The sequence below is a fragment of the Prionailurus bengalensis genome, chromosome B2, assembly GCF_016509475.1.
Source record: "Prionailurus bengalensis isolate Pbe53 chromosome B2, Fcat_Pben_1.1_paternal_pri, whole genome shotgun sequence".
Taxonomy (NCBI): Eukaryota; Metazoa; Chordata; class Mammalia; order Carnivora; family Felidae; genus Prionailurus; species Prionailurus bengalensis.
Genome location: NC_057349.1, coordinates 37,063,391 through 37,081,845, shown reverse-complemented (window position 1 = coordinate 37,081,845; position 18,455 = coordinate 37,063,391). Strand labels below are relative to the sequence as shown.

The following is an 18,455-nucleotide window of genomic DNA, read 5'->3' as shown; positions in this document are numbered from 1 at the left end:
TTTTTGGTTTTTGTTTTGTGTTTTCTGCTTTAAATCTTGCTTTTTTTTTTTTCAGTCATTAATGGTAATGAAAAATAAAACAGCTTCAAAATACCTGCTTTTCAGAAACAGATCCCCATTGCCCATCACCATCTTCCATTCTCCTCAGTTATTCTGCTCCCACTTAATGAAGGAAGATTAAGAGAAGACAGAGTCCTAAGTGACAGGCGAGGGGAGGTAGATTGGTAGATTTGGTAAGTGGTTATTTATGATGAATTCAGCAAGAAAAAAATTCCTGAGTGTGTTCAGATGAGAGCTGTGGAAGTGGAACTCTAGACTTATGGGCTGCGTGGGTTGTTTCTTATATTCTGAGGGCTCTGGAGTAAGCAGTCCCTTTCTTTGCCTGTGGGCCTCTGGTGAGAAATTATGTAAATAGGGGTAACCAGACATGATTTCAGTCGTTCTTCCTCTTCCAGTACAAAGTTGGTGTTTGGGTTCATTAAAATTGGACCAAAGCAAACCATTAAATACTTTTTTTTTTTTTTTTATGGATCATACTGATGAGTAAGAGGAGTCTAGTTTTAAACCAATACTTTTTTTCTGAAACTTTTAAAATGTTAAGAAATTAGTGATTCCTCAGTAGGATTTCAACTTCAGAATTCAGTTATTCACTCATTCTGACAGTAACTTTAATATTTATGAGATATTCTTAAATAATGGATGCTTATTGCTGAATTTTTTTTTCTTTCTTGCCTGATTTGCTTACTATAGCCAAACCTTAGCTCCATTTAAATGTAACTTTTCCTCATTGAATGCCAGCTCCCTGGTAGGCACTTGAGGGAAAACGCAGACATATTCCCATTGCGCTGAGCATACAGTCTAGCTGGGAGGGGGATTGGTGGACAAAATAAAACAAGCAATAGCAATAATAGAGTGAGATGGGGTGCCTAGCTGGCTCAGTTGGAAGAGCATGCAACTCTTGACCTCAGGGTTATGAGTTCAAGCCCCATGTTGGGTATAGAGATTACTTTAAATAAATAATTTTAAAAAATAATAGAATGAAGTAAGTTTCAGTTTTAGGAGCGTACAGAGGGGATGTTCTCATGAAACACACTTTGTAGCCAACCACGTGTGTTCCAGCCCTTGCTGAAAATTCTTCTGATCTGAGGAGCAGCTTTGTCTAGCCCTTTGCTGACAGGCACTTTGGCTGTCCCTCAGAACCCTCACTTGACCAGAAGTTCTCTATAGCTAACGAAGAAGTACTTTCTTTCTTTCTTTTTTTTTTATTTAAAAAAAATTTATTTTTATTTTTTTTGAGAGAGAGACAGCATGAATGGGGGAGGGGCAGATAGGGAGACACAGAATCCAAAGCAGGTTCCAGGCTCTGAGCTGTCAGTGCAGAGCCCATCACAGGGCTCGAACTCACAAACCAAACCATAAGGTCATGACCTGAGCGGAAGTCAGACACACTGACTGAGCCACCCAGGTGCCCCACAAAGAAGTATTTTCTTCCGTGACTTCTGTCTCAGCTGGGCCTCCAGGAAGTATGGGAAACAGGTGAACCCCTATTAAACAGGCAAGGTTTGATCATATTTCAGATACATGATTTTGTTTCCAGATTTATTTTCTTCAGGCTTTCTTCACTTCCCTGGATATTTTACTTGGGCTTTGACATTTCATAAAAGCCAAATACAAGGAATATCCCTATTCAGAGACTCACTACAATGCCCTGCTCAATAAGCATTGTTCTAGGAAAGAATTCTCATTTTTAAAATGTGTAATTCAGGGGCTCCTGGGTGGCTCAGTAGGCTGAGTGTCCAACTTCGGCTCAGGTCATGAACTCGAGAATCATGAGTTCGAACCCTGCATTGGGCTCTGTGCTAACAGCTCAGAGCCTGGAGCCAGCCTCCTGCTTTGGATTCATTCTCTCTCTCTCTCTCTCTCTCTCTCTCTCTCTCTCTCTCTCTCTCTCTCTCTCTCTCTCTGTTGCTCCCCCACTTGCTCTCTCTCTCTCTCTCAAAAATAAAGATTAAAAAATTTGTTTAAAAAATGTGTAATTCAAACTTTTACTTAAAGCAAAGCACCTGTAACTCCAAATTGGGAACACATGATCCAATTAGCAATCTCAGCAAAGTGGAGACTCCGCTTGGCATAGAAGAGACTCAGCTTAGGAGTGGATCCCACTAGCATTCTTTAAAAATGTAGCTGTTTATAATGAGGTGGAGCTTGATTGCCTTAAGCCCATCTTTCATGGGATTTTCTGTGCACGATCTGTCACCTCTCCTTGCTCACCTCGCCAAAGGTTGCATGTAATGACAGCACTAACTTCTAGGAAAAGTGGGGTGTGAACCAATTAAATGCGTGGCAGGGGAGAGAGGAAAGGACAGTATGTATTTGCTGTTCTTATCAGACCATTAAGCTTTAGGTGCAGTCTTGATTTCCTGAATTTAGAAAGGCCTATTGATCTCAGAATTTCCACTCAGGGCCCGACCATTAGCTCAGCAAGCAGCTTCCATTAAAGGCTGCTTCTGTCACCAGGGAACTTGAAATCCCAGAGATGCATTCAGTCCCTATGATTGCTGTGTGCACTGTGCATAGGTGAGGTCATTTCTGTCCAAATCTTACAAGTAAATTGGCTTTTGCTTCTATTCACATTGTCCCGTCTTGTCTACTCACAGAGACTGTTAAATGAACCTCTACTTGTAGGGCTGGAATGGACCCCAAAATGCTATCAAATGCATCCCCCTTGCCTTGGGCAAGGACCGCATTTATTCCTGACCAAATATTTTTTTTTCCTGGTGACCCCTAAAGAAGAAGAATCCGGGTACAAGATTTAGGCACTTCTTAGGAAATTCTTAACCGAAAGACTTGACCCCCAATGCTACCGCAAGTTATTACTTATCTAATCTCAGGGGACATGGAACATCCTCCAGACTGGTGAACTGTTACTCTGTTCTCACTCAGTTTTCTCTGTTCTCCAGACTAAATCATCCACATTGTACCTCTGGGACTATCACTTTCAAGCTAACCCTGACACATTCTGAGGGTTCCAGTTCAGGACAGAGGTGAATGTCACAGTTGGTGGGTACATTGACTTTTCTCAAAAGCTCTAGAGTCGTAACAGTGATGATCTGGGCATATGTATTTTGTGCTATTAGGATTGTACTTTGAGTCTAGGAGGTCTTTGACATTTGCCTTTTGACCGATCTCTGCTCATAAGCTCTGTGCTAAAATCAAAAGAATAAAAAATAAAGGAAGTTACACAATTGACAAAACCAATGATCGTCATCTGGGCAGAAGAAAGTGAAATTTTGTGTTTTGTTTCCTGCCACTCACACTGTTAACCAATATTTGTATTTAGGCTTGGCGCTGCTGTGGAACCCATAAGTGAGCTTGGGCAGACAGTCCATCCACCGTAAGAGCCAGGATACCTGGTGGGGCTGGGATGCCAATGAGCATCTTGCCACCAGGGGGTAGCATAGAGCTGCTGCTATACATCCTGGTCCCTTCTCCCCACACTTGGGAACTTATGTAATGTGGAAAACCCACCGGGATGTTTATCTGAACCATTTGTGCTGCTTTTTCGGATGTTCTTTTCACTTCAAGATTCACAAAGGAAAGGGCTCATCAAAGGTCCTGGAAAAGGCACGGAAAGCTACCAGAAGTGATTTTACCAATATTTTAAAATAAAACAACAACCCCCCCTCTAGACTTAGCAGGCAGTATTGCCCATCTGCCCATCTTTATCCATTTATCCATCAGTCTGTCTTCAGGTTTGTGTCATTTCTTATGAAGAGAATCAAAAGCCTAACATAGTATCAACTGTGGACGTTGGTGGAGCAACTAATCTTTTCTAGGCCAGGTGCCCGGCTCTGATGATCAGTTATCACATTGATAATGAAGGCAAGGTCCCTTTTCTTAAGGAGCTCACAATCAGATGAAAGGGGCAGCCAATAATCAGACAGTTACCACAGGATAGTGTGGTAAGTGCTATGAGAGTGTGCAGTCTAAATGAGGGCCAGAGCAGAGAAAAAGAGGTTTCAGAACCCTAGGGTCAAGAAGGGCCTCCTGAAGGTGATATTGTATTGAGTTTGAAAGAGCATCCGGTACTCCCCAAAAAAACAGGGGCAAAAGGGCTTTTTAGTCACAGGAAACCACCTGGCAAAAAGGTAATAATCTGGAGGGAGAATTGCTTGCTTGGGAAAAAGTGATGCATTCTGAGAACATATATTATTTTTTCCAACTGGTTGTTAACATATATATAAGCTATTGATTTTGGTGTATTAATTTTGTTATAGCTCTTGTCCTTTATTGAGTTTTCTTACTAATTATAATGGTGTTTTACTTGTTTTCCTGGATGTTCCATGTAGATAATTATTTTCTTTTCCAGTAATATAAAATTTAACTCCTCTTTTTCCAGTTTTTTTACCTCTTGTTTTTTCCTCTTTGTCTAATAACATTGGCTAGAACATCCAGAAAAATGTTAAATCAGAATGATAGTCAGTGATGTCTTTGTCTTGTTCTTGACCTTAATGAACATGCTTTAGTATTTTCCCATTAAGCATGATGTTGTCTCTGGGATAAATGGAGAGATAATTATTCATCTGTATTTATGTTATTAAAAGTTTTTTTTTTCCTTCTTAAATTAAGAATGGATTTCACATTTCACAAAATCTCTTTCAGTGTGGTGGAGATTATATGACTTTTCTCTTTGACCAATTAATGTAATCAGTTATATATTTACACATATTAAACCATCCTTTTATTCCTGGAATGAGTGACCCTTGATTTTAATGTACTGTTCTTTTATTTTTTTTAAATTTTTTAAGTGTTTATTTATTTTTGAGAGAGAGAGCAAGCAGGGGAGGGGCAGAGGGAGGGGGAGAGAGAGAGAATCCCAAATAGGTTCCTCACTGTCAGGGCAGAGCCAGACACAGGCCTCGAACCCACAAACCACAAGATCATGACCTAAGCCAAAATCAAGAGTCAGATGCTTAACCGACCAAGCCACCCAGGTGCCCCTGAACTGTTCTTTTAATATTTAGTTAAAATATTAATAGTTAAAATTAACTTTTTTAAATATCTCTGTTAATACTTTTAATCCATAATTTTCATGAGATTATAGTATTTTTTAAGTATTTTCAGGTATTGGAATATATAAAAGCATAATTTTTAGGTCTTCATTAAAAATTATTCCTTTTATCATTATAAAAAACCATCTCTGCTTTCTTTATTACTTTTGCCCTGAATTCATCCTTATCTGATAGTAAGATTGGGACCCCTGCTTGCTTTTTTTTTTTCTTTCCCCATGGTAGTCTTTTATTTGTTTTTTTTTTTAAAGAAAATTTATTGTCAAATTGGCTATCATACAGTGTGTACTGTGTGCTCTTAATTTGGGGCTAGATTCCCGTGGTTCATCGCTTCCATGCACCAGCCAGTGCTCATCCCAAGTGCCCTGCTTTCTTTTTGTGTGAATTTACCAAGTCTGCCTCTGTCCATACTGTGGTTTTCAGCCTGAGTCATTTTTATCAGGTGTGTTGCTTGTATATAGACAGTAGTTGGATTTTACTCTAGAATACATTGTGAAAATATTTTTCTTTTATTAGGTGAGTTTCACCCACTTATATTTATTGAAACCTTATCTATCTCATCACATTTTATGTTATGCTTTGTGTTTATAGTGGTAATTTTACCACACGGTCTCTGGTTTTGTTTTAATTTTTTTCCCTTTGTGTGTGTGTGTTTCTTTCAATAATTTGGAAAACTTATATTTCTGTTCCAGAGTTGTTGGTTTTTTTTTTTTACTTTAATGGCTTAATCCTTTCGCATTTTAGGCAGTATTTATTAATATCATATGAAAAATAAATATAAGAAGTTAGTATTTCCCCCTTTTCCCTACTTCTCTCCGCTCATCAGTTGTCAATTCTACTGACTGGTTAATTGACTTTACATTTTTAAATATAATTGTAAACTGTTACTTGATTTATTAGCCTTAAATTACAGTCACCTGTGACTATGAAGGATGAGGAACTCAACATACCTATGCTACTTTATACCTCCTATCCATTTTCCTTTCCTCATTTTATTAATTATACCATTACTATATTGTTTAAATTAACAAGAGCTACATTTCATTCTCTAATAATAATTTATACATTTGCTTTTGTCTTAGTCCTACCTATAATTGATTTTTTTCACTTAATGATAAGCTATGAATAAATTCTCATGTCTTTCTTCTACAATATTGATTTTGACAGCTGCTAATATCACTGCATAGATAAATGTATCCTTTATTTAGCCAATCCCCTATTACTAAACATTAAGTTGTAGCCAGTGTTCACTAGTAGGAATAGTATAAATAGGCTAACCTCTTTGAAATTGAAAACTGTAGGGGCGCCTGGGTGGCGCAGTCGGTTAAGCGTCTGACTTCAGCCAGGTCACGATCTCGCGGTCCGTGAGTTCGAGCCCCGCGTCAGGCTCTGGGCTGATGGCTCGGAGCCTGGAGCCTGTTTCCGATACTGTGTCTCCCTCTCTCTCTGCCCCTCCCCCATTCGTGCTCTGTCTCTCTCTGTCCCAAAAATAAATAAACGTTGAAAAAAAATTAAAAAAAAAAAAAGAAATTGAAAACTGTATTTCATACTCTTAGAAAAGAGTAATTAGAGGCCAGTCAAGATAGTGGTCTCAAACTACAGTGACTGTTCACATCTCTTGGGGATCTTTTTAAAATGAGGATTCTGGTTCTGTAGGTCTGGTCCAGGGCCTAAGATTCTGCATTTCAAGTAAGCTCCAAGGTGGTGCTGATGCTACATGTGTTCAGACCATTCTTTGTGTAGCAAGATCTTTGAATACATTTTATGTCTGGAATTTTGCTTGAATGAAAAAAAATGCTAGAAAACATAGTCTGTAGCATTGCTTCTTGGGTCTTATGACACATTTAAAGTATTAGGTTTGTCTCAATTTATAGCATATTATTATTTGTGAATGTTCATTTTGCAATTTTTTTAATGCACCTGCAAGGTTACCTTAGGTTATACATCTGCTCACTTGCCTGGGCCTATCAGGGCTGTGTTCATGGCAGCCTATCAGATGTGCACATCGCTGTCACATGGGAAAAAAGGCTGAGAACCTGAGGACCAGCAACAAAGCAGAGTTCAGGCAGGCACACTGGAGTGAAATGGTGAGAAAGAAGTCTTATAAATGATGTCTGCACTCCTAACCCTTCGGCACGTGTCTTTCATTTGGTGATTGGTTGGCTATTTATTGGTTTTATCCTAAAAGGCCCTAAGTGATCTGGCTCCTTCTTGCCTTTCCCAGTTATATTCACTTCCCTCATGTTCATCATACACAAGGGTTTAGCAAAATGGTTTGGCCTTTCTCTGTACGGGGCCAGACAGAAAAACTTTTGTTGATCATACTGTCTCTGCCACAACGACTCAGCTTGGCTATTATAGAGCCAAAGCAGCCATATGTGACAATATGTGAACAGATGAGAATGCCAATAAAACTTTGTTTATAAAACCAGGCAGTGAGCCGCAGTTTGCTGACCCCTCCTCGAACACACACAATAAGCTTCTGCTTCAGGGTCTTTGCACTAGCTGTTCCTTTGCTTAGAACTCACTTCCCCTAGATGATCCTGGGACTTTTTTCCCTTGCTCGGGTCAGATCTTTCTGCTGTCACATCATCCGAAAGACCTTCCCTGTCCCTCTCCCACCCCCTCCCCAACCCCCGAGTACAAGATAGCACCACTCCTCCATATCTCCATGTCCTTTTTTTTTTTTTTTTTTACCTCTCTCCTATGGGAAATACTATATTTCGTTGCTTTACTAATAATATCGATCATATTTGGATAATTTCTAGAGAAAAGCATATGCATTTATAGGCAGAGTATTTTTATACATTTTTATACATTTAGCAGTTCCTTTGCAGTGAACCAAAATAGATTTGTTATGCAGAGTTTGTTTTAATCATATTCCTTCTAATGATTTGCCCCCTGAGACTTAGACTGACTTCAGCAGTGCTAAACATACCATATGGCGAAATGGCACAGGATGATATGAAAACATTGCTTTGTTCTAAAGTCTCATCAGTGAAAAAATGTCTTTGGCTATTCTGGCTCTTCTAATGGGTTATACCAGGTTCTGCACCTATATGTGATTTTCAAACTATTTATGGAAAGAGGAGAATTTCCTACACATTCATACGTTTCCCAGAAGCAGAGGAAGCCTCATGCCTGATGAAAGGCTGGTAAATGCAGGGTGAGTAAGGGAATCGGGAGGACATTTACTAAGGAGAGATGATCAAATGGGAAATTCACATTAGGACTTGATAGCTTTGGAGGATCCAGCCCCAGAGAGGAGAGAGGGGTTGGATTCCAAAAAGTCTACACAGGGTGTCCGTGATCTTGCTGCAGCCTTTGGAAATCTATATCAGTGCACCATTTTGAGTACAGCTGAAGAAAGTCTCTTCATGTGGGCTGCTGTGCACATTTGGGGGCACCTGGGTTTCAGGTGACGCCATACCCTCGGGGGCTGTGCACCACAGATGCAGAATGTCTCAAGAGCGGTTGGCATTTCTTATGTGAGGAGTGACACCAAGACTTAACCCAGTGAGGGAAACAAGAAGCAAAGGTCGCCTCCTGCTAGAAGAAGGGCTGTATCCGAGAAGCAGGCAGAGTTCAGGGCCAGGAGAACACGAGAAAACGTGGTTGCAGCTGACGCCAAGACTGCATGAAGGTGGCATCTTTTCTGGACTTGTGGCCTCATCATGCTTTGGTTGGCAGGCTTCATGAACTTCACCGCTTCCTGAAAGAAGGTGCTTTTGTAAATACCTTATGTAAAGTATGGTGCTTTGGATGTTTTTCCTGATGGCTAAGAATAGTCCAACACAGTATAATTTGTAATGTAACCTGATTCTTTTATATGAGATGTCTTTTCATCTGATTTTTTTTACCGTACCTTTCTAAAAGATGCTGTTGGAAGGACATTGGCTTAGCTTAATCAGAGTGAGATGTCTTTACTTTTGTGTGTATCTCCCACATTTTGGTTCTCCCAATCTCCATTTCCCACACCAGAACTTGAAAGATGAGAGAGCTTGAGGGCGGTTTCATTGTGTAGTGACATCTAATCGGTAGATATCAGTGGGGTTCAGTAAAACCATAAATTTAATTTCCTAAGCATTTTTTTAAATGTTTATGTATCTATCTATTTATTTATGAGAGAGAGACAGAGACAGAGTGCAAGCAGGGGAGGGGCAGAGAGAGAGGGAGACGCAGAATCTGAAGCAGGCTCCAGGCTCTGAGCTGTCAGCACAGAGCCCGATGCCGGGCTCAAACTCACAAACTGTGAGATCGTGACCTGAGCTTAAGTTGGACGCCTAACCAACTGAGCCGCCCAGGAGCCCTGATTTCCTAAGCATTTTTAAAGTTATGAAGCTTTCGAGAGTTATGAAGCTTTCGACAATATTTGGTCATAAAATACCTGTCTCTATAAGCCAGAAATGTACGTAAATGGTTCTAGATTGTTGAAGATAGGACCTAAAAGGTAAAGTAACTGTGACCTTTTTGTTGTGGTTGTTAAATGTGTGTAGTTAAGGTGCCCAAGTCCTGAGCTGTGTTTCTAATTCTTTAGAAGTAGAATTAGAATAATTCCTTAGGTCATATGGAACTGAAAAGTCTTATATAAACTGTATTTATTATTTCAAGTCCTTGCTCTTTCACTGTAGAGATATGGAAAGTTAAAAAAAAAAGTTGCTTGCAAATCTCCTCTTGGTATTACCTGCCTGCTTCCACCCCAGAGCAGTCCATCTCCTGGCACGGGACTGCTCAGGGTTTGTAATTCTCAGCTATTGATTTTATTCTTGGAGGTTGCAACACAGATCAACCCTGAGGTCCGTTGGTCCTACATGAGAAGGAGCCACAGTAATTCATTCTACCACTGGTGCCTGTATCAGTGGGAGAAATAATAAAAAATCTGTTGGACTTACTCTAGGCTGTGATCTTTTTCCCTTTCTAAAATGATTATGTTAGTTAAAATGAGCCTTAGGACCAAAGAAAAGAATCTACCAAGGTTTAAGATCAGAAAACTCTTCAGGGAAAGAGCTCAGATTTATGGAAGAAGGAGTTAAAAATACTGGCTGGAGATGGGGCTCCTAACTTGGCTCCCTATAGCTTCCCACTGGTAATTCCCATTATTTTTTTGTTGTTGTTTACTTATTTATTTTGAGAGAGAGGGAGAGAGCACAAGCAGGAGAGGGGCAGAGATGGAGAGAGAGAATTCCAAGCAGGCTCCACACGGTCAGCAGAGAGTCTGACATGGGGCTCGACCTCATGAACCATGAGATCATGACCTGAGCCAAAATCAAGAGTCAGATGCTTAACCGACTGAGCCACCCAGGTACCCCTGGTAATTCCCATTCTTTTTTCCACCTCCACAATTTCCTTGTGTCTTTTACTACAGCTCTTTCCCACATTTAAACGGTCTGTTTTTTTTTTTTTTTTTTCTTTATTTGCTTTATTATGTTAGGGCCTCATCATCTTTCCCACCTACTCTTCCCACCTTTGGGGACACTCAATTTCTACTTCTTCCTTGTCCCAGTATTGGTTCTGTTTTTCCATGCTCTTCAATATTTTGCCTACATTGTTTTCTGTTCCAGGTTGCACTGCTGGGGTTTTCTCCCCACTAGTTCCAGTAAGGGAGACCCCACTGTTTTCAGTATTGTCTTTATTGTGTGTGTACATGCATGTGTGTGAGAAAGAGGGTGGTGGAGGGAGAGAAGGGAGGGAGGGATTGAAAGACACTGCATTGCACATGCCTAAGGCATATGTTTTTGAGGGGATAGTGAGAGGAGATTTGGCGGTGGGAGCCAAACACTTGGGAATGCTTCTATACAAGGCATATGAGTGACATTCTTCACAAATGCTATTTGGAACTCAGTTATCCCCATCTGTGGGGCATCAGTCCCTGGAATGTGGCTCTATATTGCATGTGACCACGAGTGAGTCTGAAGGCCAAAAATTCTCATTTATTTCCTCCAGGAGAGCAGGGAAACTGCCCTTATCCCTTGTTCAGGCTGAGGTTAAGACCTGTTAGGCCCAAGTGCACCCTCTTTTCCTGAGGTTGTATCTGTCTGGCTTCCCTACAGATGTGGTGGTCATTATTGGTTTGGGCAGGTGTCTTCGTTGGGATGGGGAAGGGAGAGAAAGCTCTGAGATCCATCTTTCTCGTGCTGCTGAGTGGTGGAGTAAAGACATAGAACGCTGAGAACATCACAGGAGAGTGAATGAAGTCAAAAGCAAGACTGATGCAGACAAGCCAAAATGCAGATATTCTGTCTGCAGATACCAGGAGAAACGACATATCATTTGCTCTCAGAGTAAGAATTATTATTCGGTTTGAAAGAGACAATCCCCAAAGCGTGTCTAAAAAAACAGGTGTGTTTTAGGAAACCTTCAGATGAGCACATTGATCTTCAAATGGGTAGCTGAAATGGTGGCGGAACTGGGGAGAATCTGCAATTCCTCTGCTCTTCTAAAAAGAGTCGGCTGCAAGCTCGGAGAGTGAGCGATTACTTAAACTGGAGAGAAGTTCATTTATCTGAAGATGAATCTCTAAACAGCAGCTCCATTCAAATTCTGTGGCTACTTTGCAAACAAGGCTTGTGCTTTTATGACATTAAAAAAAAATGGATTTAATGGACTGAGTTCATTTAGACAGGGGAGATCAAATGAATGAGCGGAATTAGAATACGCGTCCATTTGGCCATCAGTCATTGTTTAAGCCACTCGACCACCCAACTTCTCTAATTAAATGGCAGCGCAGTCCCTGTATAAGGGCTGCGATGGGTAAATTAGTACTTGGTAAGTGCTTTGAAGATGAAAATCACGACATGAGTAATGAGCAAGGGTTTTTTTCTTAGGCTGGAAACGGCATCTTTTGTGTTTTCCCACTGCGCCATGAGTCACCTGGGCTGGACGCTGCAGAAAACCTCCTCTCCCGAAGGAAGAGCAAGAGAGACACAGTAATGACAGGCCTTTATTTGACGTTTACAAGGCAAATTAGGGAAGAGCCTGAATCCGTTTCACATCTGTGTAAGGAATTATAACACCATACACGTTTGCTACCTATAGATGCAGGGTGTATTTTATATGAATTTATACATTAGGAAGTTGCATGAAAATTATCTTGTTTAAACATTCATGAGGAGCAAACATCCCCCAAGAGCACTGAAGACAGAAACCCAGCTTTGTCCCTCCTGAGAGCCTGGCTCCCCTCTCTCTTCTCGCATTTAAAGCTCCGCATCGAATCCCCTCCAAAACCAAGGGGATGTGGAAGTTTATCTGCTTTGAGGATGTGATCACTTTTACTGGGAGGAGCTTCAAATTGCAGATTTGGATGTGAAGTGTGGACCATTTGGCAAGGTCCAGCCCTATAGGTCTGGGCGGATCTTGCTCCCTTGCAAGGAAGCCAAGACCCTAACTTGTTATATGTTCCAAACTTTGCTGGGAGTTTTTGTTCACCACATTCAAACATTCTCATTTATATATGTTTTCCTTCTCCCAGATTGCTTTGACACAGTGGCAATTAGTCATGCTCGATTGTCTGGGTTGACTAATTACTGATAGTTTTGACAGGCCTCATCAGAAAGGTTGCAGAGCCCCAGGGTAAGCTAGGATCCAAGCCCCTGGCTGCAATGCTCCTCGCTGTGCCAGAGTATGGAATGCGGTGCATCATTTCAGCCCTGGCAGTGCCTCACTCTCAGCTGCACCCCCAAATTGGTCACAGCTGAGAGAACAGCATTCCTAGCATAGCTAGTTGGGGGAGGAGTGTGGGGAAGTTCATTATAGGGCTGGCAGGGGTGGGGGAGGAGGTAGTGTGGGGTGGCAGGGGTGGGGGAGGTAGTGTGGAGATGGGGAGGAGCTTGGGTGCATCAGAGAAAAAAATGCACCACTGGATAAGGTCCTGAGAAACTGGCTTTAAATGGCCAAAGGGGAGAAGAGAAAACTCTCCCCTCTGATAGATTCAGATGTAGGTGAAGTCCAAGAGATTTGGGTCATTAATGGGAAAACAGTTATGCTTATCTGCTTCCTGCCAATCTGTATCCATTGACAGAGCAGAAGTAATTATAGATACTGTAGACACACTGTGGCATTAAGTGTTTGAATTACACTGCTTAACAACACTTCCTGATATGGCCCTCCAGGCGCGGCCAAAGAACTGGTTTGAGCCAGCAGCCAACACTGTAGGGGCATGACAATATTGTCTGGGGAAATTTCTCACATTTTCTTTCCCCCCCAAAACTCCAGCAACAAAAAGGAAAAAAGCCTGAGTTGATACTCATTTGGTTTCTGTTGAGTACTTAGTATGTCATTCACATAGCTGTCTTAGCAGAGGAAGCAGGCATATTTCATTTGAGGGTTTTCATAGTTTGGCTCCTCATAGGAGCCAAAAGCAGGGTCAGCACTGTAGAATCAATTCAGTAGAGGGAAAATAAACCTTTGGAATATATTTTACCTTCCCTGAGCACGTCGCAGGCATTAGCAATAATGGGAACCCTGTCTGCGCATGGAGAGGAAGCATCTACGGCTCAGGCCCCCGCCTATCTTCGCCCTGGGCTGTGCAGTCCCATGACCTTCACAGTGGGTGGGATGATTCTGGATTCATCTCCTAACTTTATGCTGCTATGCACAGGATACACACACACACACACACACAGTGTTCTTTCCTTATGGATGGAGACAGAAGCTGCTGAAACATGGCCCACACTGATGAGATTGAGCCTTTCGGGGGTAAATGTGAACTGACTCTATTTGCCCTTGGTGGTGGCTGTGCCATCTTTGCTAGGCTAAAGCTGCCCAGTTTGCTAGTCTTCTCCAACTTCAGGGAGATGAGAGAGCCAAAGGGGGAGGCTTAGGACCTTTCTCCACTTCTTTTAGTTCACTCTGTGCGGCCAACAGAACAACTTGTCAAATAAGCACAGATGCATCAGGAAACCATTAAGCCAACCCATTAAAAGGGCACTGGATTCGCTATTCAAAGTGGCTCGCTTGCTGTTTCTATGTATATGTATGCTCTGATGCATTTCAATTTCTTAATTTTAAGACAAGGATGAGTGAGGTACTACAGGATAGTAAACCACAGCCTTCCGCTCCTCTCAGGCTAAGTCACTGAGGAGATGGCATCTTCACTGGCTGATTTGTCCACCTTCGCTGTTGTATTTCTTTTTTAACAGAAACTCCAGATAAACATTGCCAGCTTTTACTAAGAGTATCTTGAATGGCTCTTTTGTATTTCTTACCTATCCCTCCCAGAGGTCTCATTACACTCGGAGACCCAGCCCAGGACCACCTAGCAAGTCATGTTTGCAAACCTCCCTCCTCTAGGTCAGGATAGGGGAGATGCCCACGGTCTTTCCCTGCTCTGAGTCTTCAAGAGCTCCACTGGTGTGGGCTTCAGCGGGAATTGTATTGAGGCAATTGAAAATCACACGGGCAATCTGGAAAGTCATCTTGAAGGCAACTTTGCGATGTCAGCAGTTTGTTTCAGTTCTGGATTTAGCTGTTCTAAAGGTTGATGTAGTCAAGAGGAGTTGTCATGATGTCAGCCACTAAGAAGTGGAGCTGACCAGAGTGCTGAACCCAGTCTCTATTTACCAAAGTCCTCAGACCTTGCTGGCTGCACAGCTGATACATCACCCCCACCCCCCCCCCAACCCCCGCCAGTCAGCTATAGTACCCCCAGGACCAGAGGCAGATAAGAGTGTGCAGAGCAAAAGCTCCACACTTATGGCAACATGCATGTAAACAGCTGGTGGAATTTGGGAGTACATTGCATGTGATAGTTCCCAGCTCTATTAGAGATATATTTGGCTTAGGAGAGCTCAAAAATTGTTTAGAGGGAGTTCACTGCCAATCAAATGAATATGAATAGTGTGGGTCTTGGAGCAAAGAAGATAGTTCTTCAGTATCTAATACGTATCTACAAAGGAAACAGTTCCTCGGTGTTATAAGGCTTGGAGCATGGGGTTTGAGGAGCCTTTTGAAATCAGGAAACACCAGTACCAGTTGGGAAAAGAACTCTACTTACAGTTTAAACCAAACTATCTGAGCTTCCCTGGTGCCTAACTAAATACTTTCTCCCTACAGTTTCTCCCCTTAACAATTTGTTTCTCTCAGGTTTTATCAATCTGGCTCTTTTTTGTTGTTGTGCAGTGTATTAATGATTCTCAAAATCTTCCAGTTTACCCAGAACTGAAACACTTGTGCCAGAGCCATACCCCACATCAATTCACCAGTGCTCATCTCCCCTCTACCCACTCCAAAAACAAAGCCAAGGAGTGGTGCCTGTTGGAAAATCTTCCCTTATTCTGGGGAAGCAGGGGTGCTCCCGTCCCCCACTTCTCTACATTTTCTCCAGGAGCCAGTCTGCACAATTCATCTTTAGCCTGAGGTTCAACTTCCCCATTAACATAGACACAACACTTCACTGAAGCTGAAGTATAAGAAATTTTCTGCTTGATGTGTTTTATGTCCCATTATTATTTTCCCCGTACATCACATGGCTCTCTGAGAGGCACAGGAAAATATGTCTGGTGCAAGGCTTTGGGGAGGGTCCCCCACCACTTAAAAAGGGGAAGGAGGGAGAGATGGACTCATAAAGGAATTCATCCGAAGCTTCTCTCTCTGCCTTCCCAGGAGGTCGGGACTCCTAAGAGTTTTCTCCTGCTCTGGAAACTTCCTTTGCATCCACAAACTCCTTTGGATGGCTGTTTCCCTTTTGTCTGGGTCTCCGTGGTGCTGCTACAGGTCTGCCCTCTCACCATGGCTGGGGCAGGACTGATAGGTTTCTCCTCTCTAGCCTGTCTGCTGGTCATTATTTATGGGATCAAACTAAAGGCAGGGAAAACATTGATTAGCTCAAAATGTGGGTGAGTCAAATCAACTACCCCACTCCCCCCAAAAATATCACAATCACAATGATTTAGTTCTTTTTTCCATCAGGTGGGAGGAGTCAGAATTGCACACTTGCACATGCAGACTATTCACAGCAATAAAGAAAAATGCATTAACTATATATACAGGCTTCCAAGTGGGAGAATTTCAAGGGGGAAGAAACCAAGGATAGGGGAAGACTGCCTCCATGGTAACAGTGGCGACAGGTAGTTTCCCCAGAAGTCTCTTTTTGGTCACATCTCTTAAAGTTAGAGGGCACCCCCAAACTCCCATAATCTGGTCACAAATAAAAAGCATTTCCATGGAGAGGTGGAAGTAAAGCTCTCGGCCTTCTGGGTTCCCGACAGTTGCAGTTACACTGTAGCCCCCAGTGCAAATATTCCTGAAGTTCCCTAGTTGAACCCTAGAGGATTCTGGAGCAACTCTAGAATAGAATTCAGAGTTCATGCCAAGAGCTGGGCTCCTCAGCAGTGGACTTGCCCCGGTTCCCTGGACATAGTGGGAGCAGCCACCAAAGCAGGTCAAACACCCACGGGAGAAGTGGGCACCAGCGAAGGAAACCATCAGGCACCTTCTCAGTGTTCATTGTCAACACTTCTAGAAACAGCTGCCGGTGGCCCAACCAAAGGCCCCCAAAGGCGAGGTGGCGAGATGAGGGAGCGAGATGAACAAGCAATGTGAACAGTGCCCCTTAATGAGGAGGCAGTGGGGGGTGGCAATGGTGACCTAACTGGAGGCCAGCAGACTTGGCTCACGTTCCCTAAGCTCTGCTTGGCTGAGGTTATGTGAGCCTCTTTCAGAACCACCTCCTCTTGCAAGCCCAATCCCACTAATAAGCCACTGACCTTGAGTGCAAGTCTGGGGCTGATTTGCTGCTCTGTCTTGGGGAACCCCAGGGACCTAGTGGCTTAACGGGAAGAAATCCTCCTCACTTTAGCAACATTTTTTCTCTCCTGCCATAGTGATCAAATTAGTAGGCTGTTTCTCCACAGAGGAAATGTAGCCACGGGTCCCAGGAGGCACTGCCCATTGCCTGCCTGATGGGTTTGGGAAGGGAAAGCAGGAATGGGTGTGTGCGTGTGTCCCTCCCTTCCCCAGCCCCAGCAGGGTCTCTCCCACCCGGGGTGGCCACCCAACCAGCAGCGAGACCACAGGAAGGGTAGGGGCTGGGGGGCTTAGCTGCAGGAGGCCTGGCAGGAGGCTGCATACACACTGCTGCCCACCGTGCCTCCGCTGGTCAGGCTACTGGTGGGACACTTGAGGGGCTTCATGCTGCTGTCCCTCTGGATGTGCAAGTGCTTGAGCCGCCAGCGCTCCCAGCTCCTCCGAAACTCCATCTGGACCTTCCGTGGGAAAAGGAGGGAAACAAAAGCCATCATGCAAACCAACTGCCCACAAAATGGCCCCATTATTACATTAGCAGGGAAGGGAAAAAAATCCACTGCATTATATTAAGAGACACAAGTCAAGGCCTTCGGGCACCTAAATTAATATCCCAATAAAATTGTTTATTGTTGTCTCCTATTTTCCGCCTTTCCTCAGGAGAGAGATGAGCTTGATGATCTAATTGGTCTCCTCCATCTCTAAACTCTGTGACTCAGCTCAGTACCTTTCACAATCCATCACAGTCTTATTCAGCGGAAGATAACAAGAGCGAGAGAAATGCGGGAGACGGGAAGGAGAAGACGAGGAGGGGGAGAATCGGACTTCAGCGCACAGCGGAGCCAAGACGGCCCGAGCCAGCCTGCCAGGATGCGCCTGGTCTCCTGGGCAGCGTCACGGGGCCCAGGCTTGGGTGCGGGAGGGGGCAGAGCAGACACAACCTGTGACCACCCTGCGGCGTGCCAGCTTGCTGCCTGGCTGAGCGGTTGTGGAGAGTGTGCTGACAGGTGGGATGGGGACACCCCAGGCTGATGCGGCCTCTGCTTGTGAAGCAATCTTGTCTCACAGTCCTTCACTGGGGAGGGAGGGGGAGGGATGGTGAACCGAGGCACATGTGTGGGAAGCCACCTCAGGGAACGAAGCAGTTTCATGGACACCAGCAGGGAATGGGACGGGACTGGGGCTTCTAAAAGTGCTGACACATGGTGCCCTTTCTGCCTCCATCAGCACTTTTCCTGAGCCTGTGTTATGCCCCCATAATGACAACTGTCATTAAAAGCCACCATTTAGGGGTGCCTGGGTGGCTCAATCAGTTAAGCATCCGACTCTTGGTTTCAGCTCAGGTCACGATCTCATAGTTTGGTTGGTGAATAAGAGCCCCAGGTGGGGCTCCACACGGAGCCTGCTTGGGATTCTCTCTCTCTCTCTCTCTCTCTCTCTCTCTCTCTGCCCCTTCCCTGCTTGCACTCCCTCTCTCTCTCAAAATAAACTTAAAAAAAAAAAAAGCGCCACTTACTACATACCCAGCACTTTCCACTGATTATTTTCCCTAACTTTCTCAGCCACCCTGTGAAGTAGCTTCCATTGTTATTGCCTGCTTCAAGGTGAAGAAACTGAGGTGCAGAGCATTTAAGTATTTCCCTCAGT

General features: G+C 43.4%; 1 protein-coding gene across 1 annotated transcript in view; it reads right to left on the bottom strand.

Moving 5' to 3' along the window:
* Positions 1-11,991: 11,991 nt before the first annotated feature.
* The window catches only part of GLP1R (glucagon like peptide 1 receptor), a 38,758-nt gene continuing 32,294 nt past the window's right edge, over positions 11,992-18,455 (bottom strand). The window contains 3 exon segments of the mRNA XM_043591306.1: positions 11,992-17,067; positions 17,070-17,145; positions 17,147-17,269. Of these exon segments, the coding sequence (XP_043447241.1) occupies positions 16,892-17,067; positions 17,070-17,145; positions 17,147-17,269 (375 nt within the window). The 3' untranslated portion in view covers positions 11,992-16,891.